General features: G+C 53.0%; 12 protein-coding genes across 13 annotated transcripts; 6 read left to right on the top strand and 6 right to left on the bottom strand.

Annotated features, from left to right (window-relative positions):
* Positions 1-704: 704 nt before the first annotated feature.
* Positions 705-2,223, top strand: IUM83_07082 (SWI/SNF-related matrix-associated actin-dependent regulator of chromatin; the record flags this gene model as incomplete). Its single annotated transcript, XM_067931344.1, has 6 exons — positions 705-722; positions 800-937; positions 1,018-1,161; positions 1,242-1,313; positions 1,387-2,049; positions 2,110-2,223. The coding sequence occupies 6 exons, from the start codon at positions 705-707 to the stop codon at positions 2,221-2,223; spliced, it is 1,149 nt and encodes a 382-aa protein (XP_067780461.1).
* Positions 2,224-2,531: 308 nt separating this feature from the next.
* On the top strand, positions 2,532-4,390 carry IUM83_07081 (SWI/SNF transcription activation complex subunit; the record flags this gene model as incomplete). The annotated part of the gene is made up of 6 exons (XM_067931343.1): positions 2,532-2,671; positions 2,762-3,009; positions 3,110-3,402; positions 3,479-3,808; positions 3,876-4,272; positions 4,341-4,390. The coding sequence occupies 6 exons, from the start codon at positions 2,532-2,534 to the stop codon at positions 4,388-4,390; spliced, it is 1,458 nt and encodes a 485-aa protein (XP_067780462.1).
* Positions 4,391-6,207: 1,817 nt separating this feature from the next.
* On the bottom strand, positions 6,208-8,535 carry IUM83_07080 (Calcium-activated potassium channel slowpoke; the record flags this gene model as incomplete). The annotated part of the gene is made up of 11 exons (XM_067931342.1): positions 6,208-6,231; positions 6,310-6,337; positions 6,430-6,527; positions 6,605-6,689; positions 7,158-7,335; positions 7,395-7,542; positions 7,611-7,736; positions 7,805-7,981; positions 8,041-8,258; positions 8,340-8,382; positions 8,461-8,535. The coding sequence occupies 11 exons, from the start codon at positions 8,533-8,535 to the stop codon at positions 6,208-6,210; spliced, it is 1,200 nt and encodes a 399-aa protein (XP_067780463.1).
* Positions 8,536-8,653: 118 nt separating this feature from the next.
* Positions 8,654-9,790, top strand: IUM83_07079 (methionine aminopeptidase, type I; the record flags this gene model as incomplete). The annotated part of the gene is made up of 1 exon (XM_067931341.1): positions 8,654-9,790. The coding sequence occupies one exon, from the start codon at positions 8,654-8,656 to the stop codon at positions 9,788-9,790; it is 1,137 nt and encodes a 378-aa protein (XP_067780345.1).
* A 1,901-nt stretch (positions 9,791-11,691) lies between these two features.
* Positions 11,692-12,404, bottom strand: IUM83_07078 (Transmembrane protein; the record flags this gene model as incomplete). The annotated part of the gene is made up of 3 exons (XM_067931340.1): positions 11,692-11,982; positions 12,047-12,245; positions 12,322-12,404. The coding sequence occupies 3 exons, from the start codon at positions 12,402-12,404 to the stop codon at positions 11,692-11,694; spliced, it is 573 nt and encodes a 190-aa protein (XP_067780344.1).
* A 505-nt stretch (positions 12,405-12,909) lies between these two features.
* On the bottom strand, positions 12,910-13,914 carry IUM83_07077 (Zinc (Zn2)-Iron (Fe2) Permease (ZIP) Family; the record flags this gene model as incomplete). The annotated part of the gene is made up of 1 exon (XM_067931339.1): positions 12,910-13,914. The coding sequence occupies one exon, from the start codon at positions 13,912-13,914 to the stop codon at positions 12,910-12,912; it is 1,005 nt and encodes a 334-aa protein (XP_067780352.1).
* A 1,042-nt stretch (positions 13,915-14,956) lies between these two features.
* IUM83_07076 (putative katanin p60 ATPasecontaining subunit) lies at positions 14,957-15,679 on the bottom strand (the record flags this gene model as incomplete). Its single annotated transcript, XM_067931338.1, has 1 exon — positions 14,957-15,679. One exon carries the CDS (start codon positions 15,677-15,679, stop codon positions 14,957-14,959), a length of 723 nt encoding a protein of 240 aa, XP_067780351.1.
* Positions 15,680-16,004: 325 nt separating this feature from the next.
* IUM83_07075 (Zinc (Zn2)-Iron (Fe2) Permease (ZIP) Family) lies at positions 16,005-17,009 on the bottom strand (the record flags this gene model as incomplete). 2 transcript variants are annotated; one of them, XM_067931336.1, is made up of 1 exon in its annotated part: positions 16,005-17,009. In XM_067931336.1, the coding sequence occupies one exon, from the start codon at positions 17,007-17,009 to the stop codon at positions 16,005-16,007; it is 1,005 nt and encodes a 334-aa protein (XP_067780354.1). The 2 variants fall into 2 exon arrangements, with proteins under 2 accessions (XP_067780354.1, XP_067780355.1); XM_067931337.1 differs by having other exon boundaries at positions 16,005-16,415.
* Positions 17,010-18,402: 1,393 nt separating this feature from the next.
* On the top strand, positions 18,403-18,752 carry IUM83_07074 (putative E3 ubiquitin ligase; the record flags this gene model as incomplete). The annotated part of the gene is made up of 2 exons (XM_067931335.1): positions 18,403-18,570; positions 18,648-18,752. 2 exons carry the CDS (start codon positions 18,403-18,405, stop codon positions 18,750-18,752), a joined length of 273 nt encoding a protein of 90 aa, XP_067780353.1.
* Positions 18,753-19,523: 771 nt separating this feature from the next.
* On the top strand, positions 19,524-20,183 carry IUM83_07073 (putative E3 ubiquitin ligase; the record flags this gene model as incomplete). The annotated part of the gene is made up of 4 exons (XM_067931334.1): positions 19,524-19,550; positions 19,610-19,884; positions 19,964-20,040; positions 20,113-20,183. 4 exons carry the CDS (start codon positions 19,524-19,526, stop codon positions 20,181-20,183), a joined length of 450 nt encoding a protein of 149 aa, XP_067780487.1.
* Positions 20,184-20,658: 475 nt separating this feature from the next.
* On the bottom strand, positions 20,659-22,748 carry IUM83_07072 (Exonuclease 1; the record flags this gene model as incomplete). Its single annotated transcript, XM_067931333.1, has 8 exons — positions 20,659-20,717; positions 20,786-21,419; positions 21,497-21,613; positions 21,678-21,785; positions 21,865-22,104; positions 22,186-22,429; positions 22,510-22,569; positions 22,648-22,748. 8 exons carry the CDS (start codon positions 22,746-22,748, stop codon positions 20,659-20,661), a joined length of 1,563 nt encoding a protein of 520 aa, XP_067780348.1.
* Positions 22,749-22,911: 163 nt separating this feature from the next.
* On the top strand, positions 22,912-23,638 carry IUM83_07071 (Transmembrane protein 138; the record flags this gene model as incomplete). The annotated part of the gene is made up of 4 exons (XM_067931332.1): positions 22,912-23,069; positions 23,144-23,315; positions 23,389-23,470; positions 23,547-23,638. 4 exons carry the CDS (start codon positions 22,912-22,914, stop codon positions 23,636-23,638), a joined length of 504 nt encoding a protein of 167 aa, XP_067780350.1.
* Positions 23,639-23,689: the final 51 nt, after the last annotated feature.

The raw sequence follows: 23,689 nt of genomic DNA, 5'->3' as shown, positions 1-23,689 counted from the left end.
GCACTGTCTGTCTTGCGGGACGACGTATGTCGTGCCAATAATGGCGAAGATCATCTGCGCCGTCGAGATTGAACTTCTTCTCGTCAGAGAAGATGGTCTGGGGCCATGGACAATCATGCGCTTCGCCCAATCGATGCGAGCAATCTTGTGCTGCTTGGTGAGTGAGAGTTTATTGCCCATCTTGGCGTACTCTAACCAGTCAATCCCAGCCTGGAGACGGGTGCCGTACACGCACACGAAACCTCCTTCTTTAGACGCGAAGAGTTGCAGTCGCCTGTGGCGGCCTTCCGGACGATGCGGCGTGTTTGCCGTCGGGAGAGCGAGGCTTTCTACCTCGCGTTCGTCGCCGACTCGGGCTGACCTTGAGCGCTCGCTGTACGCAGTTTCTGGAACGCCCAGTTCTCTTGGTGATGGCCCTGATGCTAAAGCCGGCCTCGACCAGCCCTGAAATCCGCCCGCGCTATGCCTCCGTCAGCGATGGGCTCCTGTCCATCAAAATGGGAATTGATAGAGCTAGCGCTCGTCAATTGCCGGTAACAACGCTTGCGACCAGCTACGCTACTAGTGGCTATGAGCGCCCTTAACTACTGAACCAATGTTTTCATTGACACCTAGCCCTTGGTGTGTCTACACAAAAGTCATTGGTTTTTATGTGGTGAACATAGGCTCAAGCCATTGCCACAATTTGCCTCCGAATTCATACCATGAACGAGCTGCCCGCGGTGCGTTGTGCGCCTCGGCTCAAGCCGCCCCGGAAGCGACTCCTTGACTCTCTGACCTCTTGCTCCCGTATGCACAGGACCTTCTGCACGGAGACTGGGCCTGCCAGCGAGAAATCGAGTTGCTGCAGCGCACGCAGGCCGCGCACCAGCATCTCACCAGGCGGCTCCAGGCCATGGCGCGCGAGTTGCGCGGCGAGCGCTACTACCCGCTGAAAGTGCGTGTGGCTGTAGCCTTAGTCACCTGAATAGAAGCCTCTACCTGCTGCGGCGCTGACGAGAATGTGCTGGCGCGCAGACGGAGACCAAGCAGCTGCGCGTGCGGGTGTATCACACGTACGTGCCGCCGGTGGAGGCCGCGGAGGACACGCAGGCGACGCCCGGCCGGTGGACGCTGCGTATTGAAGGCGTCGACGCGTCGGCTGGGGAGCCCACGGTCGTGGTGCGTGGCTGGCGTGTTTGTACGGCTGCTGGCCAGGGGATAGCAAGTGCTAACGGGAGAAACTTGTGCCAATGCTGCAGAAATTCTCCAGCTACTTTCGGAAGGCGTCGATTGAGCTGGACCCGCACTTGTACTCGGACCACGTGGTCGAGGTGAGTGTTGACGATGCTAGGTGCTTTGGAGAGGGGATTCTGATCCGCTGGCGTGTGTGCGATTATCTCGCAGTGGACGAGTTTCCAGAAGGCCAGCCACGACGTCGATGGACTGGAGGTGTCGCGTATTGGCAGCACTGCACATACGGTCAAGATTAAGCTGCTGGCAGCGCAGACCCCTGAGAGATTTTCGATCTCATCCGAGCTGGAAGCAGCGATTGGGCAGTATCTAGGTCCTGCCAAAGCGTACACCAAGCAGGATATCGTGCTGGCGATGTGGGAGTACATCAAGCTGCGCAACTTGATCAAGGAGGACGACTGTCGAGTGGTCGTGTGTGATGACAGACTTGTGCAAGTGCTTAACTGTGTATCGCTGCCATTTACTTCCATCGTGGTAGCGCTCAAGCAGCACCTCACCCCTATCAACGCCATCGATCTCGAATACACGCTGAGCCTTTCGACAGCGTGCGAGTCCGAGCTGCTGGATGAGAAGTTCTTCGATGTTTCTGTTGCGGCGACATCAGACCTAGACAGAACACGGGCTCGAGCACTGAAGGAGTGTGAGGAGCTGCAACAAGACCAGAAAAAAGAACTGGCGTTGCTACAGGCACAAGAGGTGGACATCCTTGATCGCTTGCAGACGTACACAAGGAAGAAGGAATGGATGGCGCAGTTCGCCCAGGATCCGTGCGGGTTTATGGCAGATGTCAAGAAGTCTCAAGTGGCTGACGAGCAGGTACGTCTCGCGAGCTATTTATTGTCGGAGATTTCTGCTAACTCAAGTGACTATCCGCAGATTCTAGCTGCGGAGACCGAGTTGGATGAGTTCAACGTCTCGCATCCTCAGCAGTTCACGCAGCCTTGGGTTCGCGAGGTGGTTGGCGAGCTGCTGACGACACGCCCTAACTAAGCAGTGAAGCGTGCAGATTCGCCTATTATTACACGTGGGATCATCATAACGGATGCAGTACATCAATAGCAATCTGACCTTTGGAGACAGTTAGAATGGAGTCCGTGCGTTGCAGACCTGAAAGCTCCCAAAAACACCAGAGGGGGAAACGTACACCAGCGCAGCAGTATTGTGCTCGCACATAACTGCTCCACTTCGCTCAGTCTGCTCCTGCTCGAATACGCGCTGGCAAGTTGTCGGGGATCGGTGGCTCGCGCTTCCTATTCAACACGACTGCGGCAGCCTCGCATTAGTTGCTGCAGATCTTAATGCAGCAGCCTGGTACCCGCTTGCGTTGCGACCCGACGGATTATGCTAAGCGGCAGCAAGAAAAGAAGGATCGAGCCAAAGAACTTCGTGAGCAGCGGCAACGTGGTGTTTTCTCTGACGAGCATACCTTTGCTCCGAAGTATGTGCACCCCGGACATTTGGTAGCCCTGCTATGGATTTAGAGTTACCTCCAGTATTTATTTGCGCGTTGTGGTGTTGTGTCAACCAGAGTGAACCCGAGGGCCCGTAACCCGTCGCCGCCAGCGTCACGAGAAGAACCGGACCAAGCCTCGAGATCTTTGTCCTCGGACAGTATGGCCTACCGTAATTACGGTCACAACAACAACCACCAGGATACGGAAGACCCAACAAGTTACGGAAACGATGCTCTGGATAATTTGTCACGCAGATACCCTAAGAAGGCCCCTCCGACACCGCAGCAGATGGCCTCCCTAAACGTAACGCCGCTAGAACCAGGTAAGTTAGTGATTTTGTTGCACTTCCAGTGCCTCCGGGCTCTTGCAGTGGCCGATGGGCTCAATATGGTGCGGTTCTAATGGCATTGGAATTGACTTAGAGCATGACACGTTATTCCGAGAAGTAAAGCGAGCGACAGGACGAGAGATCGAAGACCTCCCCATCAAGAAGACTCTGGCGCCACCTCGGTCAGGAAATCACATTGGTCCATGCCTACGGAATTCAAGCTGTGGGTGCCCGAAATGCGCAGGCGGTAGTCTTGGTCCGGCTACTACGAGCAACGTGCATGCTGTAGAAGCTCCAATCCGTCGAAGGGAGCAGAGAGCTGTGCCGTCAACAGATTCCTACAGAGAGAATAATGGGCGTGCGATGGCAGCGCCAAATGAGATGGGGGTGCGCGCTTCAAGTACATTCATTACATTACTCAGCCATTTTCCGTGCGGCTCACCTCTGCTTTCTGGTTATGCAGAATTCACTGATGCTCCTCAAGTCTAAGATGTCCCGTCGAAAGGCTAGAAGTGCTCCGACAAATCAAGCATCTCTCTTTGTCGAGAAAAACACTCCCAGTGCTGTTGTTCACTCGGCACGACTCCCCTCCTCAACGATGATGTCCCGCGACACTCCAAGTCCGCCTCCACGACAGCCAGCTGCACCACGGCGCACTCCAGCTCAAGCAGCAGTTCCAACCCCGCCAACTAAACGAAAAATGCCGCTATATAATACGTCGGGTGAAGATTCTGCCGGAGATATGAATTACCCCCCTCCCATCAGTTCCGGATTCAACCTTTCCGAAGAATTGGTAAGCGCCGACTTCGTGTTATTTCTCTTAAAAATCTGGCTGCCTTACCATTACATTATTACCGTAGGACGAGTACGCGGATGGGGCAGAAGAGATGGAGCAATGCCACAATTGCAACCGGAAATTCAACGTCGTTTCGTTCCAAAAACACCAAAAGGTTTGTGCGAAGGTGTTTTCAGGGCAGCGCAAAGTATTCAACATGGCAGCAAAGCGTCTGGAGGGGACAGAGGCTGAAAAGATTGCTAGGGAGGCCAAGGCTAAAAATGCAGGAGGTGGTTCTCGGAAGACGCCATTGTCTGCAACGGAACAGCCAATTAAAGTTAAGAGTGCAGCCGACTGGAAGCAGAAGAGTGAAATGTTCCGCAACGCAATGAAAGCTAGTCGTGACGTTTCCAAGGCACTGAAGGAGGGAAAAGAGTTGCCACCTGTAATGCCCTCCGCACCCGACCCAAGCCTTATTCAGTGTGAGTATTGCAGTCGGCGCTTCAACGAAAAGGCAGCTGAGCGCCATATCAACTTTTGCCGAGAGAAGTCCCAGCGCGACAATATCAAAGCAACGGCGAAGAGAGCTCCAGCAGCTAAGCCAGGGTCTCGCGCTACGGCAATGCGAAAAAGATAGACAGAGAAACAACTACCCCCAAGCAATCAGATCATTTGAAGCTGCGAGTCTCGTACGTTAGTTTATGGTGAATTGTCATTCATGGTGTTTTCAGCCTAGCACAAAAAGCCGATCTTTTGAGTGCATAATTGTTGTCGGACTGGGGCAAGTGTAGACAAATGGAAGTAGATTCTCCAACTCAGAATGCGTGTGCCTCAACACACCGATAATCAACATTTCTCTCGAAATGAAGTCCAGAAACACTTCAACGAAAACTCCACCAACGAATTCGTCCTCGATTTCCACATCGAACAGTCTGCGGTGGTGACCCTCGTATAAGCTGCCAGAATGCGGCGATGCTGAGGTCACACTTTTGTTCGCTCTCATTGCGTCACTTCCGTTCGCCAGCACTTCAATCACATCAGTGATATAGGGGTTGTAAAATGCCTGGCAAACAATTCGGTTTAGGAGACTGCACAGGAAAATACTACCTCCCGCAAACGAGGGAGTTAGCGATGGAAACTCATCTTGGACAGCTTCATCACAGGGACGGCACAGTTTTGCGTTACATGCATAGTGCAAGACAGACAAGGTATTGCTGGGTTGCGTTGCTGACCACTGGCTTGAAGATGTGAGTTTTCGCTTATCTGCTTGGGCGTCGTGCTGCTGTAGAATAGTATCGATGATGTCAGACTTCTCACGAAATATGCCAGGATCTAAGCCAGGAAAGCGGCCCAATGCCCTTAGTTTTGCACTTTCCCGCGGGATACCTTGTTCCAGTTCGCGCTTGAATGATATCCGAGTCGGAGATGCTTTCGAGTCACTTTCTGGTATGCTGCTCTGGCGACGACGATATCGAGGTGAAATACTTCGAGATAGTCCTTGCTTTGTGATCTCAACAGCCAACAGTGAGCAGACAACACCAAAGTCGGTCATTCGCTCATCATCTGTCCATCCATTTTGACCACTTAGCCCGAATTCAGATACTTGGTACGTCGATGAAAGTTCATCGCTTTCTTCTGATATGCTTTTGTCAAGAGGTAGTATCACAATTTGTCGGGCTTTCGTAGCCTGTACTCGAACTAGATCGTTGGTCCGTGCTGGACTCCCCACAACAACCAGTACATTGCGAAGTATATCAGCAGAGCTTTCTTCAGCCGCAATCATTAAATCTTTTGCTGTTGGTTTGTACGCCATCAGGAAAATTATTCTCACGCACTCAGAGGATTTGTCGCGCTCGCTATCAAGCATGGTGCACCTGTACTCTCGTCGGGCGTAACGGCGCAAAAAAGCACCGATCGACACTGCGTCTGATAAGCTTCTTGAGCAAATAACGTAGTGGCCTGATTGTCCCTTTATGTGAGTTCGGTAGTGGTCTCGCTCAAATGCTGCTTCAATCTTCAGTTCATCATTGGATAGAATAGCGGCATAAAGGGAACTGCCATTTGACGGGGAGTTTACCACCGAAGGCATAGACAGAGCTCGATTGATTCGAATTGTAAGGGGCTTCTTCATCGGTTCACCGGGTGACGAAGCGACCGGTACACCACCGCTGTTGACCAAGATATCATTTATCGAATTTTCCACAGGCTCTTCCGACAACTCCAATCGAATATTTCGAACTGAGGCTGATCTAGTGGTGGGCTGGAAACGATGCCGAGGTGATCGTCTCCGCCATAGTGTATCCGATGACACACGCACCGACGCAGTGAGCAAGCTTGATGAGGCTCTAAGATCTCCTCCTGACTCCCCCTCCCAGTACCCGTACGTACCAACGATATGTATGACGTCCGATGCTGTTCTAGCAATGATAAAGCCAATATCGCTGCCGCGTTACAGTTCACATACAATTCACACATTAGAGCGTAGGGTTATAGTGCGCAGTTATCACACAGAAACGTACCCTTCTCTGATTACCGTTCGAAAAGGAGCTAGCTGGACACCAGCGCTTCTGTTAGATGATCTATTATCCTGCTCTCTAAACGTTGTTCGACTGAGAACCGAGATAAGCAGCGCCCCATACTTTTCGTAAATATGACGAGCAACGACACCAAATTTGCGGTGATCGAATCGAGACGAGAAGATGATCGGAAAAATTTGATACGTCAACCCATCCAAGTACTATTCCAGCAATGAGCAAAATGTAGTTAGCCAAGACAGTAAATTGAACTTCCTGAAATAAGGGATTGCTCGCTTACCTCATGAATCCAAGCCTTACCCCACGTACGTCGCTTGGCATATTGCCCCAAATGATATGAGCGAATCAAGTTAAGTATAAGGGTACTGGAACCAGGACACACAGCTGCGCGGGCTAATAGCATGTCTTTCAATTCAGACGTTTTTGTCGCGTTCGCACTAAGTAAGACTGATGACATCTCGTATTCGTACACCCGCGAGAGTAGTTGCACGTAGATATCCACATGCTTTCCGCAACTATCCGCATAGTTTCGGATCGAGACTGCATGGAGAATGGTTGCAGCATCTTGCTGCGCTGGCTCGTGTCTGTTGTTTGCTAAGAAAAATACTGCAGTTGCCGAGGCCATTTTTGCTCGACATTGATCTCTCTCCTTCATTAAACTTCCCTTCAGATAGCTAGTCCTTCGTCGATACTTCTGCTTTCCGAGAATGCAAAGTAGCTCAGAGGATGGGGGATCGTCACTCATGAATACCACATCTAAATGGATGGAACCACGACTCGGATGATAAAATTCCTGAAGGAATTCCAGGACAGAGCTGGCCGAAAGATTATACCCGGAGACGATAACGTGCCCCGTGGACTTCACATCTACTTCTTTATCCCACGCATTACTTTGCTTCGCGAGCTCGTTCAACTTGTTAACCTCGGCCGGGACAATGGTAAAAATCCCAATGATCATCACAATGACAAAGATGTGACCCAACAAGGTGCGAGGTGTAATATCGCCATATCCTGAGAAATGAACGAAATCGTTAAAATACAAAGGCCTGCAAGCTATCAGATCGGCTTACCTATTGTCGAGACGGTTACGAGAACAAAGTACAGGGAATCGTGAAATTGTAGCTTTTCATCTTCACCATAGTGGTCCGATTCCAGTGCTTGATATATTCCTGCTGCGCATAGAATAACCGCGATGGTAGATAGAATGAAGACACCAAGCTGTACAACATCCAAGAAATTCGGTTTTAACAGCCATACATTAGACCAACCCCTTTTAAAATACGTACCTCGTATTCGAAGCCGTGCTTCTTGAATTTAATGTAGCGAGCTAAACGTAGCACACGCAGAATTCGAAAAATGCGGAGCACGCGAAACACGAACATCAAGTTTGAACGACTGCCGGGGCGAATGAACTGTGAATAGATTGAGAAACAATGAAGTCAGCTTCGTCGAGAAAACACACACCCTAACCGTCACGCACCACTATCAGTGACGGGATAATCGTGACGAGGTCAATCATGCCACGCGCTGAGAAAACGAATTTCCATGGCTCGGCAGCAATGAACATGTTCAGACCAAAGTCAAAGATAAAGAATGACGTGACAATCATCTCCACCGCAGTGCGCGAATCCGAGTAGTATATGCTCTGGTTGTACAGCTGCACAGTTGTTGATCAGGGTCTGAAGGTTACGCACACCCTCACCCTCGTGCACCTACCTCGGCGATGTAAGCGAGAAATATGAGCATACTGAGTGCAAAGTTGATGACCTCGAGCGCCAAGCCGAACGGTCCAAGCATGGCGACGTGCACCCGCTCTTGGAGGGTCGGCACGTACACGCGAGCAACCGACCGGCCCGCCTCCATGCCTTGGCCAGGGCTTAAGCTGTCGCTGGCTCGGCTGCTGGTCCCCGCCTCAAACCTGGGCATACTCTCGTCTGCGTGCAGTCCACGGACTCAGAATTAGCGCTTGTAGTGCTCTTTCTTACTGTTCTCTTCGACTGTAGTGGTACTCGTACACTTATTCGGGCTGTCCTCCACCCGAATAGCCTCTTCCTCGGCCTACAGAGCACCGTTCGCAGGCAGCGCGAATGAGTCTGGAGTAGCGTCTCACAAGAAGCACAAGAGTTTAAGGCGCACCGCGTCCATCCCTTCTTGGCGCGCTCGCGCCGCGCTGTCTGGCTCGGGCGTCGTCATCTCCAGATACTCCGGCATCTTCAAGGTGTGCGACGCTTCAACATGACATGATCATCACTCTGGTATTATGTCCGCCACACCAAATACATTTCTTTGTGACAAGCCAATCTCAGTCATTCGACGAGTGGAGACCGAGATGGCAGGCGCCCCGTGTGTGACCCCGACGTGCGGCAAGAGCGGCTCGCTCGTGTGCCCGACGTGCAAGAAGCTGGGCATCCCGCCGGCCATGAGCACCTTCTGCTCGCAGGAGTGCTTCAAGGGCTACTGGTCCTCGCACAAGGCGCTGCACAAGATGTTCACGCAGGCGCTCGCGGAGGAGCAGGCCCGCGCCGACAACGCGTCGCCCTTCGACGGCTTCGAGTTCACGGGCAAGCTGCGCCCTGGCGAGGTGTCGGAGATGAGCGAGGTGCCTGAGCACATCCAGCGCCCGGACTACGCGGAGACAGGCATCCCCGTGTCGGAGCAGCAGGCCAGCAAGACCATCCCCATCTACACGGCCGAGCAGATCGCGGGCATCCGCGAGGCCTGCCGCCTCGGCCGCGAGGTGCTCGACATCGCCGGAAAGGCGCTGCGTCCTGGCGTCACCGGTGACGAGATCGACAAGATCGTGCACCAGGCCTGCATGGAACGCGGCTGCTACCCGTCGCCGCTCAACTATTACCACTTCCCCAAGTCGGTCTGCGTCTCGGTGAACGAGGTCATTTGCCACGGCATCCCGGACTCGCGTCCGTTTGAGGACGGAGACATTGTCAACCTCGACGTGACCGTGTACAAGAACGGCTACCACGGCGACCTCAACGACACGTTCCTGGTGGGCAATGTGGACGAGGACGGCGTGCGGCTCGTCAAGACGGCGTTCGAGAGTCTAGCCGCCGCGGCCAAGCTGGTGCGCCCCGGAACCATGTTCCGCGAGCTGGGCAAGCACATTGCCGCCGTTGCCAACGCCGAGGACTTTTCGGTGGTGAAGACGTACTGTGGACACGGCATTGGTTCGCTCTTCCACTGCTCGCCGAACGTCCCTCACTACGCTAAGAACAAGGCTGTCGGCATCATGAAGCCTGGCATGATCTTCACCATTGAGCCTATGATCAACATGGGTACGTGGCGTGACAAGACCTGGCCGGATGACTGGACGGCCGTGACGCAGGACGGTATGCGATCTGCTCAGTTCGAGCACACATTCCTTGTGACGGAGACTGGCTACGAAATCCTGACTGCGCGCGAGAATGAGCCGGTGATGGAGTGGGATTTCTCCAAGGTGCACCGACCGTAAATGGAGTGGTGAATGCGATGAGCAGCGAGTGTCGGTGTAAGAAGGTTGTGGAGCTCGTTATTGAGTTAGGCGCGGAGTCGTCGTTAGGTAGATGGCAATCATGCTCGCATTTGATGCAAACTGCTAGTAGTTGTGGTGCGCTAGAAGCTGTAGGATAATACAGTGCTCTGACAACATATGCAATGAGCTGCTACAAGGGTTTTTCATGTTCGACAGGCGATGTTATTTTTTTAGGACGGACACAATTCTTCAACGATCTGGTCCTTCAGAGAAGCCGACCAGCTTCCTGCGGTGTTACAATTGATACGGTACAAACGATCGGCGTGAATTGTAAAGATCTTCTCCAATCTGCAAAAAGTCGTCCCAATTGTCCTGGTAGAACCTAAGGAAGTACCGCAGGTATCCCACGATAAATGCAACGATCGCTTCGGCTGAACCGCCGGTGGATGGTGTCAACACTTTGCTCAGTTGCATGACGCCCTTCCGCAGAGAAAAGGTAAACTCGATATTTCGATCCAGTACAATCGAGCGGGGGACCCCGTAGACTTGCTGCTGCTCCATGCAAAACAAGCATGCCATGTCTGTGACAGATGCGTTTGAAGAAGTAGGAACGAAACGTGCCTGCCCCGACACTCTGTCCATGATAACCACAACTGAGTCGCTCCCCCTGGAAGTTTTCGGTAGATTGTTCACGAAAGCCAAGTTGATGTCCAACCAGCGGTCATTGAAACCTGAGGAAGTACCCCGTGGCAGATTGGTGCTCTGCCGTGCTCCGCAAAACTCGGCACAGTTTTGCATCGACCTTGACCCATATTCACAATTGATACGCGATGGGTCCGACAAATTATCCCCACCCGTGCATTCTGCCGATAGGCGATCATTCGTAGCATCTGGAAGCTTCCAATAATAATACCAAATCGTTTGATATCCGTTCGATTCACAGTCAGAAATGCTGTATTCGTAAAAACTCGAGTCGCAAGTAGGCTTTAAATCGTCCCAAACCAGAACCCGTACGGTAGTTATCACGGATCCAGTTACAGGAGCGGTAGTGGTGATGGTATCAGATAGCGACATCATTCCTCCATCGCAGTCATATGGGAGTTGCTTGTTTTCTGGATTCGGCGACTTCCATTCAAACTCGATCTGGCGCACAGTGCTCCCATCTTCGCAGCCGGCTATGTGAGTGACGACGTGCTTCTCAAACGTACATAAAGGAAATCGATCAATCCACTTGGTCCAAATGTCGTAGTTATCCTTTACCCAGTTGCAGGCTGCACGAAAGTAGGGTTCTCCTTGTTCGAGGTTGCCCGTAGTAGTGTTGTACTTAGCAAACAAATCGTTAATGTCCAAGTCTGAAAGAGTAAATCTGGCGAACAAGGAGCCGATAGGCAAATTTTCGACAAGTAAAGCAGCGAATTTAAGGAGTGGTAAAGTCGGATAATCCACGTCTACAGGATTGTCAGTCTTTCCGCCGTAGCCATGCTCACCAAAATCACCGGTAGATAGCTTAACACGTTCTGGGTCAGTTCTTGGCAAGAACACACGCTCGAAATTCCCCTTGTGGATAACATGAAAATTATCAGGTTCATAATGATAGAATAATACTGGCGCACCGACCGCAGCTGCATCTGATGCATACTGATTGACACCACTAAATCCAATAAAGCAGAAGTAAGCCGGGACGTCAAGGTTTGAGAGTACAGCCTGGAAGTAGCCTCGATCAAAGTTAGGATACATCATCGCCACGACCACGCATCCCTTTCCTGCAATTTCCCTGTCGGTGCACGCTTCCGTTTTCTGGCAATTATCGTGACAGCCCATCATACCATCCGGGCAAGTAATTTCAGCTGGGGGATAGTACTTGGCGTTGTCCATGAAAGTAGCCGAACTCAGCGCATCAATTAAATCATCGCTTGTCTTGTAGCTCCTCCAGAAATCTGGAAAGTAGGGTGGGTTGGAATTGATTCCTCCACTAAGTTACGTGTTACGTAGAGACCCGAGCGTCCGTGGTACCCCACACCACCAACATTGTAGCTCTCGTTAAGGTAGGGCTGCAGACTTGTCGTCGTGGTCGAGCTCCATACCTCAGTATTCAAGTGGGTTGGTGTGCACACTCCTGATTTCACAGAAGACATGCGCTGCGTGATCTCCGCATTAGATCCACGTGCGTTGATGGCCACCTTGTAGCCAACCTGTTACACGAGCAGTTAGTATTCGAAGCCTTAGCTATAACATAGCAGTTCATGACACACGCACCACTTCCCCGGCCAGAATTGCCAAAACCGTAGTAGACAGTGCATGTGAATCCCAGCCGCTCATATCCAGCACAAGTGCGCCATCAATCTCGCCCCGGGTTGCGCCTTCGGCGTCTTGATCGGCGCCATAGAAAACAGTTCCCGGCGGCATGCAATCGTCCGAAAACGCAGTTTCCGATGCTGGTACGTGGATCATCAACCTGCGGAAAATATTCACAAAACGTGTTAGTTTGTTGTAACCCGGAGGTGAACATAATTCGAATGGCGCTAACTAACCGTGAATCGTGGATATTTAAGGGGGTGGCTGTAGGAAACGGGTGGGCAAGGAGCCCGTTAGAGTCACGATCTTCGTTCGACATCCCGCGTTCGAGTTCCATCGTTTTTATCCAAGCCGCATCCAGACAGGTACCGAGGAAGCGGTTGGGTCCGACAGGATACAAGACCGCAACGTACCACTGAGTAAAACTGGCGACCGAGAGCACCAGCAACAACGACGCAGGTGCTTTGAATATGTGTAAGGCGGGCATTAAGGTTTACACAGACCGTCGAATTGTGCGTCCTTTGCTGCTCTCTGATTAAATCCAAGACTGGCCACCAGTCTGCTTGTCCTTCCTCGTATGTCATCCACGCTGTGTATCATCTTGCGGCCCGCTTTCCGGAATGTGTGAGACGCACAAATTTTGGATCTCTGTTCGATAGTAACTTGCGTCGCTTGAATCAAATTACGTGATTTTACTTACAGAAGAAAAGTTAACAGCAATTACGCCGTCAACAGTATTAAATCGTTAAGTATTGAGCACGCTCGGTTATTACGATGGTGGTTGCGGGCTGTTTTTACAGGTTCGCATCATACCGAGCATTCGCTTATGCCCACTTACCGATGAGAGCCATCAGACCGGCACCCAGCCACAGACAAATGTACAGCGTGAAACGCTGCCACGCCGGACGAGACAAGAATTGGCCGTTCGTGGTCATGTTGTACGTCAGCAGCTCCACCAGGCCCGTGTACAACAAGATGCCGCCAGCCACGCAGTCGAGGATACCCTGCACCCATAGAGCCGTCGTCGACGAGTCCGAGTACGTGCTGCGGATGGCGATGCCGATCACCTGGCCAACCGGGGTCGTGATGGCAAACGCGAAGTTCACCATAAAGAGCTTGCTCTTGCTCTCCAGAGAGCTGAGCGCCGACGCGCCGATGGCGACACCCTCGAAGAACTGGTGGAAGCACAGCGCCGCCAGCAGCGTCTTGAACTCGGAGCCCGTGGTCACACCCAGGTCGAGGCCGATGATGACTGAGTGGAAGATGACACCGGCCTCGAAGATGAGCGTGGCGATTTTGCGGCGGATCTTGGAGTCATGCGCAGTCTGGCTCAGAGACTTCTCGTGGTACGGGTTTTCAGACGACTGTGGGGTAGTCGAGCCGGCAGGTGTAATTGCTGCGTCTTGTGCAGCCACCTCGCCGTGGGCGTGACCGTGTCCGTGGAGCATCGAGCCTTGCGCGCCGAAAAACACCGAGCTCTCGCACTCGATGAAGTGCATCAGCACCAGCGTGGTCAGCACGAACGCCAGACCCAGACTCCCGTAGTCCTCCACAATGGAACCGAGACATTCGTTGCTCAACTTCTCGATTCCTTCGTTCACCATGTGGATCAGACCAGTGGCGATAACCACACCATAGGCGAACGCGCTGATGGCCTCCATGATGACCGAGTTGGCCTTGCACTGCGGGATCTTCTGCGAGATGATCGGGATCATGGTGCCTGCTGCGGACACGACGAAGATGATGAAGATAGCGCCGATGTGGAGGCCCATGTCATACTCGTTCTCGTCAACCGCGACGCAGCCACAGCACGTTTCTTCGTCGGCCATGGTTGTCAATTCGATGTCTGGGAAGTAAATTTTAAAGTGACAGCCAAACTACGTGCACATGTACATACATGTATTCAGCGTGTTATTGACTGGCTTCTGCGCGTTAGGCGTTCCTCCGCCGTCGGCGAAGGACTGCACTTCTCACGTGCACAGGCGCCGCCGGACAAGTTGCCATATCGTTGAGGAAGTCCGACGGCGTCGGGGAGGCAGATAATGTTGGTGTCACCAGGTTGTTTTGCCTGTACAATAAACTCCAGATAGTAAGTGTATGTGTACGCAGCTCTTTCGGCGAAACAAGGCAGCTGTGCCGGGCAGTTGTCAAAAATTTGTATGCGGACATGTACATGTAGCCTACATGATGTAGGTCTAATTGCGCTGTGAGACGTGACCTCTTTCGCCGACGGAGAATTTCGTATGAAATGATGATCTTGCACAAGGACGACCAGTGATAAGGTGGCCCTGATGGCTCTACAGTACTGTACACTATTCACTAAGATCTGTTTGCACTACAGTGTATCCAGAGATTCATTGCTAAAGCGAATACACATGTACCGTATTCGTGGTAGTTGTGATACTTCATTCCTCGGCATGATTGACCACTTTTGATACAGCTAATATAATACTTCCTGCGAGTCGCCCCGTGATTTAATTTACAGCTTGCAGGTACATTCGATGACCACACCAGTCGTTCAAATCGATTTATCCCCCGTTACCAAATTCCCCTCGCCTACCATCTTCACCACAGAGTGAAGCTGGCAACGTGAAATGAGTTGATATTGAAATAGGGTAGCGATCTCGTGGCCACAACGAAAACTCTGGAGACATAGGTAGTGTACAAACATCCTAGCAATCTCGTACTACATTAAGATTCCGTACATTCAAAGCAAAGCGAGACTTCGCCTTCGCTGCCGTAAAATATCAAATGCCCCCCCCCCCCCCCCCCGACACCATCAGACCAAAATATTGGCGACAAAAGAAACAGTTTATTGACTCTATGTTATCGTCGCCTCAAGTTGCCCTTCTCGTTAATAGCGCTGCGTGGTCAAGCCTCCTTCTTCGTCTCCTCCGTCGGATGTACGTCTACGATCGGTGCTCCCTTCTGAAGATTCTTGTCACGAACAACCACAGGTGCGCTGGACACCAGCTTGCGCGCGATCATGTAGAACCAGACATACTGCAACACGAAGAACGGCGAGCAGCCCAGCACATACAGCGGCTGGCACTGGGACGTCACCCTCGGGATAATGTAGACTGTGTTGAACACCACGCGCGACAGGAAAAACGAGCTGGCGAACAAGGCCCCGGCCACCTTGCTGTCCGTGAGCCGGAACCAGTTGTAGAAGCCTGTGCTCACCTCGTTCGTCTGCATCCAGACGTAGGCATTGCCGAACGATGCGTCGCACACCGTAGCCTCGTTGACGAACAGCGCCACGCCCCAGTACAGGCCGAAGATGTGGTGACCGTAGTCCATGAGCCTCGACTGCCTCAGCCCCAGCAGGTTGTGCACTCCGTCCGCGTGCACCATCGCTGCGAGGTCCACGAGGAAGTAGCCGAGCGAGACAGCCACCGAGATGGTTGTGTCCAGCCCGTAGTAGAGCGTGGCAGTCGACGCCAGCGTGGACACGACGCCGTGCGCCGCATTCAGCGTGATGATGTGGTTGCGTCCGCCCGCACCCGCCGGCACGGCGTTCAGGATGAGCGTCCACAGCGCGGCCCAGCACGCGACGGCCACCGCGAGGCTCGGCACGCGCGATTCCGCCATCATCGGATCCGCTCAAATGATTTCCCGCTCGATGCTGATGGGGCGCGCTTCCATACGCGGACCTAAAGATCACGAGTACCAGTGATGTACCGCTTCCTCGAGTGGGGAGCGTGCCAACGCCCAATTCACATTGGTCGGACGCGTCGGCCCCGCTTCGACATGTAGACGAACACGGGAAGTACGCGAACAAGATCACAATTTGTTAAACACTTCATTTGCGCTCGGAGGCGCTGTGTACAATACTAGTAGGGATAAGTTCACTGTCTGCTGAGCCGACAGGCGCTAAATACCTCATTCATCCTTAGGTTCATTGGGCTGCGGATAGTGCTTACGCCCACTTGCCGATGAGAGCCATCAGACCGGCACCCAGCCACAGACAAATGTACAGCGTGAAACGCTGCCACGCCGGACGAGACAAGAACTGGCCATTCGTGGTCATGTTGTACGTCAGCAGCTCCACCAGGCCCGTGTACAACAAGATGCCGCCAGCCACGCAGTCGAGGATACCCTGCACCCATAGAGCCGTCGTCGACGAGTCCGAGTACGTGCTGCGGATGGCGATGCCGATCACCTGGCCAACCGGGGTCGTGATGGCAAACGCGAAGTTCACCATAAAGAGCTTGCTCTTGCTCTCCAGAGAGCTGAGCGCCGACGCGCCGATGGCGACACCCTCGAAGAACTGGTGGAAGCACAGCGCCGCCAGCAGCGTCTTGAACTCGGAGCCCGTGGTCACACCCAGGTCGAGGCCGATGATGACTGAGTGGAAGATGACACCGGCCTCGAAGATGAGCGTGGCGATTTTGCGGCGGATCTTGGAGTCATGCGCAGTCTGGCTCAGAGACTTCTCGTGGTACGGATGCTCAGCGGGATGTGGGGTCACGGCTCCGTCGGGAGTGAGAACTGCCTCCTGAACGACTGACTCGCCGTGGGCGTGGCCGTGGCCGTGGAGCATCGAGCCTTGCGCGCCGAAAAACACCGAGCTCTCGCACTCGATAAAGTGCATCAGCACCAACGTGGTCAGCACGAACGCCAGACCCAGACTCCCGTAGTCTTCCACAATGGAACCGAGACACTCGTTGCTCAGCTTATCGATACCTTCGTTCACCATGTGGATCAGACCAGTGGCGATAACCACACCATAGGCGAACGCGCTGATGGCCTCCATGATGACCGAGTTGGCTTTGCACTGCGGGATCTTCTGCGAGATGATCGGGATCATGGTGCCTGCTGCAGACACGACGAAGATGATGAAGATGGCGCCGATGTGGAGGCCCATGTCATACTCGTTCTCGTTGACCGCGACGCAGCCACAGCACGTTTCTTCGTCAGCCATGATGGTAAGGTAGACAAAGCACTGTCGTGGTCGGTGATGTGTGTAGACGCTGGAGCGCAAATGGAAAAGTGGTGACCGTCAGGCTGGGTGGGTTAGGATCCACTCGTCCGGCAGGGATTCCAGCATAGAGATGCCTGGGCCCTCTGAACGTGTCACACCCACGGGCATACCGGCGCCGCCGTCGGACAAACCCTTGCAGATCGCGGAGGGATGTTTGACGACGACTGCAGCGGCCGTGATCAGGGCAACAGTCTCCGATTCCATTGGCCGACCCCGCAGTCGTCGGCGAAGCCCACTGTCCATTCAACGCGCGAGCTTCTATTCGCCGGGATTTGCTTCAAGTGTCAATCACAGCCCGGCGCAATGAGTTCCCATCGAAAGCCTTTCAAAGCCTTTCAGCGACGCTGAAGTAAATTTCACGCTGGACTGGTGCAGCTGGGGCATCCGTCGGCGCTCAGCGCCCGGCTGAAGCTCGGTGGCGATTTGCAACACGCGCGTTAAACGCCGCTCCATCTCAGATGTGGCCGCGTGCTCCGGAGATCGCGAGTTGTCGAGGCCGAAATATAGCCGAGCACACGAGCAACTCGTGCATAACAGACTGAACCAGTCACTGATGCTTTCATCGACGCGAATACCAACAGGCTGTTGGCAAGCTGGCCAGAATCATACTCCCTCTGGGAAACCACGAGCACCACAAACCGTGTGGAAGTGTAATCCTTAATCCCCGTCCAGCTATTCCTCCCACCGCCACAGCGCTGAACTGACAGGCAGAGAGTAGTGCCTTACTCCAGGTGAATCAGTGGCGACGCGGAAACCCGTCAATGCATGGGAGGCTACATTTCCGACGGCGAGCGGAGCCAAAATTCCTTCAGTGGGCAATGACTGGCCTTCTGCAGCTGAAGTCGCCGGTGGGACGCGCTGGGATTTGCCTCCGTGGGTCTTTGCAACGCTGCCGAGCGGCAGGGCGCGATGGATGATCCAAGTGCTCGAGTGCCGCCGTTGTATCATCCACCTAGATTGCCTGGCTGATCGGCGTTGCAGATATCGCTTCAAAATCTTCTTTGGCCTGGGCAGACGCTTCGGCCGTGGGCGACCGCGGTCGCGATCCCTCGCAAAAGATATCGAGCACCATGGACGCTCGCTATTCGGGTGCTCCAGGCATCAGTCTGCGGGTTGTATCCTTCTTGACCGCGCAGGGATTGACTCTGGATAGACTAGTACTGCCATGTACATGTAGCAGAGCAGACCCAGTGAGCGTCATGGTATGCGGATACAGAGGCTACACTTTTGGGTCTACTGTACCACTTCGACTAGCCCCACACTTACAGAGCATTTGCTCTTCAACCGATCTCGCGCCATTTTTGCAGCAGCAAGGCCCAACAACTTGAACGCAATGGAGCGCACTGGATCGGAGACCGAGCGCCGGCTGCGCGCCATGGAGGCCGCATTCGAGCGCGAGCGGCAGCAGCGCGACCTGCTGGAGAAGAAGTACGCGCGGCTGAAGCGGCGCTACGTGCGGCTCGAGCGCTCGCACAGCCGCCTGCTGATGGAGTCGCACGAGGTGCGTCAACCCACGAAGTCGGGACTCTATTCCGTCCTCATCTAACGCATGACTCTCTACTTACTTGCTGCTGGCAGAAGCCTAGCAATGGAGTGAGCACGCCCACCGACCAGCCTGATACTCCAGGAAGCGTCGAGTCCACGCCCAGCTCGCGGACGTCAACGGTATTCTCCCGACTCTAAAATGTGCAATGATGCCAGACACTAATCCTTAGTTGTCGCGTCCAGTTTGCAGTGATAGACCTCACTAGTCCACAAGCTGGGGCAAACGCTGCAGCGAGGAGCATTGATAGCTCACAGGGTAGCGTGGCTAGAGACCATCGAAGCCCCCAGTCCGGTTTTTTGCCGAGGGATGACATCTGCGCTGAAAGTCCAAGCTCGTCGCTGGACTCTCCTCAGTTATCGACGAGGGAATCTCGGGCTAGCGAGGACCAAGAGCAGAAGGAGGACGCTGGAGAGAGCTGGCGACGATATGCCGACAGAATGTACTCGACCCCAGCGTCTCGGCGGCGGCTGCACTTGGACTTCAGTCTCCCACCGGGTCTCATGGAGTCACATCGCTCTGTTTCAAGCCCGCCGAGACGTGTGCAACACCATAGGTTGCATTCTGACCAATCGACTAGCTCGCACAGCTCCCCGCAGTCTGCTCATTCCATGACTACCCACAGCGGAGAACCTCGGACTCGCACTCGCCCGCGACTTCAACTTCACCATCACTCGCCGGAACGAAGTGCTGCTCGCGCCTACGGGTATGAACTAGAGGAAGAAGTGGAACCTCGAACGCATCGACACGACCGATATCACTGGGCATCGGATCCATCCCCTGAACGATCCACACCGTCGCCAGTAGTATCAGCTCCATCGGTGTCGGCAGACCCGTCACCTATACCGCGTACAATTCATTCACCAGCAACTCGTCCACGAGCTCAAAGTGATGAGGAAGCTTCGCTTGCGTTGGCGCGATATCTGCAGCAACAAGAGGTACGTTAGCAACATAATTATTTCATTCATGATACGAGATACTCACCCCGGCTCTACAGAACATCGCGGCGTATGAAGAGTATCAAGCCCGCCTGCATCGTGAGTCTGCTGAACGGGAGTATAATGAGCGCTCGCTCATGTCCAACAGTTCATTGCTCTCGGATTTGGCGGGTCATCAGCGCCAAATTGACCCAGACAACATGACTTACGAAGAGCTTCTGAGACTTGGAGAGGAAGTTGGCGACGTAAAGAAAGAGAGGTGGCAGCGAATGGCTGTTCAGGTGCTGTCGAGTCTTCCTACACACCGCTGGACACGTGGCCAAAGTGAAGACACGTACGTGCTTATATGTATGAAGCTTTGCTTGAACGTCCTACGTACTTATCTTCGTTGTGCATGTTACGGTGGTTATCAGTTGCATTATCTGCCAGTACAATTTCGTTCCAGATGATCGAGCGATGACATTGCCGTGTGCTCACGTATTTCATGAGGGTAAGCTAAATTTTTGGCAAAGGGTGGTTGACCATGGCATCGACGTTAATCAATGTGTTTGCTTCGCTGTAGATTGCGTCGGTGGCTGGATCCGTGAAAACAACAGTTGTCCTCTGTGTAAAAGGGAAATATCACCAGTGTAGCAAAAAAGCAAGCAATCGAAGGTGTTTTTGGCGAAAGCATATACATTGCACAAATATACATGAACACTGATAGCAGCATATCGCTGAAACCGAAGTCTACTGATGGAACCGGAATCGATCGAACGAAGCTATCGGCGAAGTTATTGAACTCACAGTTTCGCATTTTGGGGCACCTTCAATAACAAAATCGGCAGGTTTGTTCGGTGTGCTGGCCATCGATTTAGAAACGATGTCAGCCGGATCTTCAGAATTCACGGTTGCTGGCGTGACTTCCGGATAGTTAGCGTGGTTCGATGCGCTGTCAGCGCCTTTCAGCTGCTCAGCCGACAAGGTACAGCTTGTACTGGGTGGGGTGTCCACTTTGGCGTTGCCTGTAAACGCAAATTGTTCCATGCAGCTGGAGAGAGGAGTTTGGTGGGCGGCACGAAGCTTACCACTACGAAACCCTGGTCCGGAAATCTTGCGCTTCTTTAGCTTATGCTGCTGAAGCATCGATCCGGCACGCATCATCCTCGAAAATGCAGTTTCTTTTTCCTGTGGAACAGGGTTGGATGGGGTTTCCTGGGAATTTGGCGCTTGGTTTTCCTTCCATACACAGTCACCTTGAACAACCGGCACAGATTTCGCCTTTTCGGTCATCGGCTCAAAGGAGATGTTTCTTGCCACATCGACACCTCGAGGCTCTTGACTTTGATACGTCGACGAGGGATCCACAGAGCGAGGAGTGCTTTTCTTCACCAACTCGTCTGGTGGTGACATTTTCTTGAGGTTACCACCAAAAAAGCGACTGGTCAAGAGCGGACTCGTAGCAGCAGCTTTTGCAACCGCATCGTTGTCAACTGCTCGAGCACTTTTGTCCTCCGGTGACGATGCTTTGGATGTCCACTTGTCCATGAAAGATGGTGGAAGCTTTCTTTTGGAAGAGGCTGGATTTGACCGAGGGGCATTGAACACGGCGGCTGCAGCAGACTCTGAGGCGTGAAAGAATGAGGTGATTGCAGCCTTCGGTTTGACAGGAGGGGGTAGTGCTTTTTGACTCCCATGCGGGGCACTGGGTTGAATGCTGCTGCGGCGTGGGGGCAGTGCTTGAATGGGGAATCGCTTCATGGTGATGGGGTCCATGTCTCCATTTGCGATTGCCATTGCAACATCACTGTCTAGCATTGGCCCTATGAAGTCCATTGTCGGATCTGTCTCGAGCAGATGTGCCGGAATCGGGGTGAGTGGAACGAGTTCCTATCCAAAAATTACACAACGATATCACCCGTTAGCCCTTACACGATCACACCGCTAAACATACTAAAGGAGCGAACCTTTTTCCTGGGACAATACACCCGCTGGTGACGGAAAGTCAACACCGCCTTCCTGAAGTCATCTTCATAGGAAGCAGGGACGCGAACTTTTCCCTCAAGACGCAACGCGCGAATTATCTGGAGAAATCGAGAAATCAGTTCCTGGGGGGTACCACTTCCCTGGCAAGCCTTGCGAGCGTACCTTACTAAAAGATCCGTGTTGCTTCATAGCAGTGTAAGCCTTCTTCAAACCAAACCCAGGAATGCTTGGCAAGTAATCGCAGCCTGAAAAGATACACATTTCCAAGAACTATCCAAACGCGGCCAGCACGGCACAAATTAGCTCTGCATCCAGTCCAAGACAGTACTAAAGGATGGCTAGATCCCACCATTTGCTCTGTGAACATGTGAAAGCTCAGCCCCTTGTTTTTCTTCAGATTGACAGCTTGGATTTCCTGTGCAACATTGTCGCGGTCCATTTTAAAGAGCACAGTTTGGCACCCGAAGGGGAGGCAATCCGAGTCTTCCGTGATCACACCGTCCGCGAGTCCATTCTTCACCAGGTAAGCCAGCTGGGCGTCAGCCTCGTACGGGGCCACTACGTACAGCACGTTGTGTGCCTTCAGGTGCTATTCAACTCAAGACAGTACCAATGAGTTTCTTTTTCACGATAAATCAGCAGCAGAACGTCACGTGGCAGCCAACTTCACCTGGATAATCCGATGAGCCATGTAAGGCGACACATCTGCAGCTCGAATAAAGCACTTGCGGGCCTCGCTGAAGCGCTTGTTGTTGTAGTGTTGGACGCCCAGCTCCCGGTTCTTCTGTCGAGACTTGCGTCGCTCTTCTTCCGTGCCTTTCTTCATCGGGAGGGGGCCTCCGTCGAATACAACGTAAGGGGTCACGCCGTTGTGAAGCAGCGTGGTGATCCGATCCATGAAATACGTTACGTATCTGTGCGGCAAAGAGGAAGTGAAGTGTCAATGTCTAGAGACTGAACCGGATTGTAAGCTAAGCTGCAGCATTTCACGCACTTGTCAGTCTCTTGGCCGAGGCAGATCTCCTGGCTGCACGAGTAAATGGCACGGTGGAGCCTGGACAGGAACGAAGGAATGCGGCAATGCGTTTAATTGATTGGGGTCTTTCTGTGGCATTCACAGTTCGCGCCGTACCAGCAGTAGCCGTCGATGGCGAGCGTGTGGCCCCTGTACTGCTCGATGGACTTGGTCTCCGTGATGCTCTTGAGTACCGGCAGCAGGCCCGCGATGCCCATAGCGACTGTGTGGCGTCGCTGCTCGTCCGTCCCGTTCAGCCTCTTCCCTGCTGGACGGGCGGCGAGTAAATAATGGCGCGAAAGGGTTGCTTTAAACGTAAATAACAAACGTTATTTTATTGGTGATTGCAACGTTGGTTTGAACAGTCGCACAGCACTGCTGATGAAGATCGGCGCGGACGTGCCGCCATTCTTCGGCGTTAATGCAGCGCTAGCCGCGGGCTTGTACCTCGTTGACATTGGGCTCAATTCGTCCATCGAATACGGAGACTTACCGGGTCAGAGCGCGTCGGATAACAGCAGCGATGCGATTTTCGCCTTGTAAGCGGGTGGGATACCAAGGTTGCCATATTCGTGGTCATCTCTTATAGAACTACTTTGGGTGGAATGTACAGTGTGCAGGTGCTGCTTCAGATCACAGCTTTGGTCAACCTACTCGTGATGCTGGGCGGCACGTTCCTATTTCGCAGCGGCCTCTTTGGCATGCTGTACACGCAGTTTCGAGCAGTGCTGCTCGCTCAGATGCTTTACATTACACTAACGATCATCCTGGGCGTTGCACGAGTGGTACGCATCCTGTGTCTTGTAGGGGCACTGTCGTTTAGCTGCTAATAGCCTTGTTGATATATGGCCGAGGCAGCATTTGCTTTCATCGGGAATCGCCCACGTTGACATCTGGGACGCGCGAGGGTACACTGCGTTTTCCAGCATCCACAAGCTTGGTAAACAGGATGTTTCCTTTAGATACAGTCGTCGTTCATGCAAGCTTAACACTGTATTGGATTGGTTTCGTGACAGGAGCACTAGGCTACTATGCTTGTAGTATCTACGCGGTGGAGCAGCTCCGACAACGAAAGTTTTACACTCATGAGTATTGGATGCGGAGATAAAAGCAAATTGCACCGTGCAATCATGATTAAGACAGCTCACTTGAGTACATG

The sequence above is a fragment of the Phytophthora cinnamomi genome (assembly GCF_018691715.1).
Source record: "Phytophthora cinnamomi strain GKB4 chromosome Unknown Contig127, whole genome shotgun sequence".
NCBI classification, from domain to species: Eukaryota; Oomycota; class Peronosporomycetes; order Peronosporales; family Peronosporaceae; genus Phytophthora; species Phytophthora cinnamomi.
Note: the sequence above shows the minus strand (reverse complement) of the source record. Positions and strands in the feature narration are given on the sequence as shown.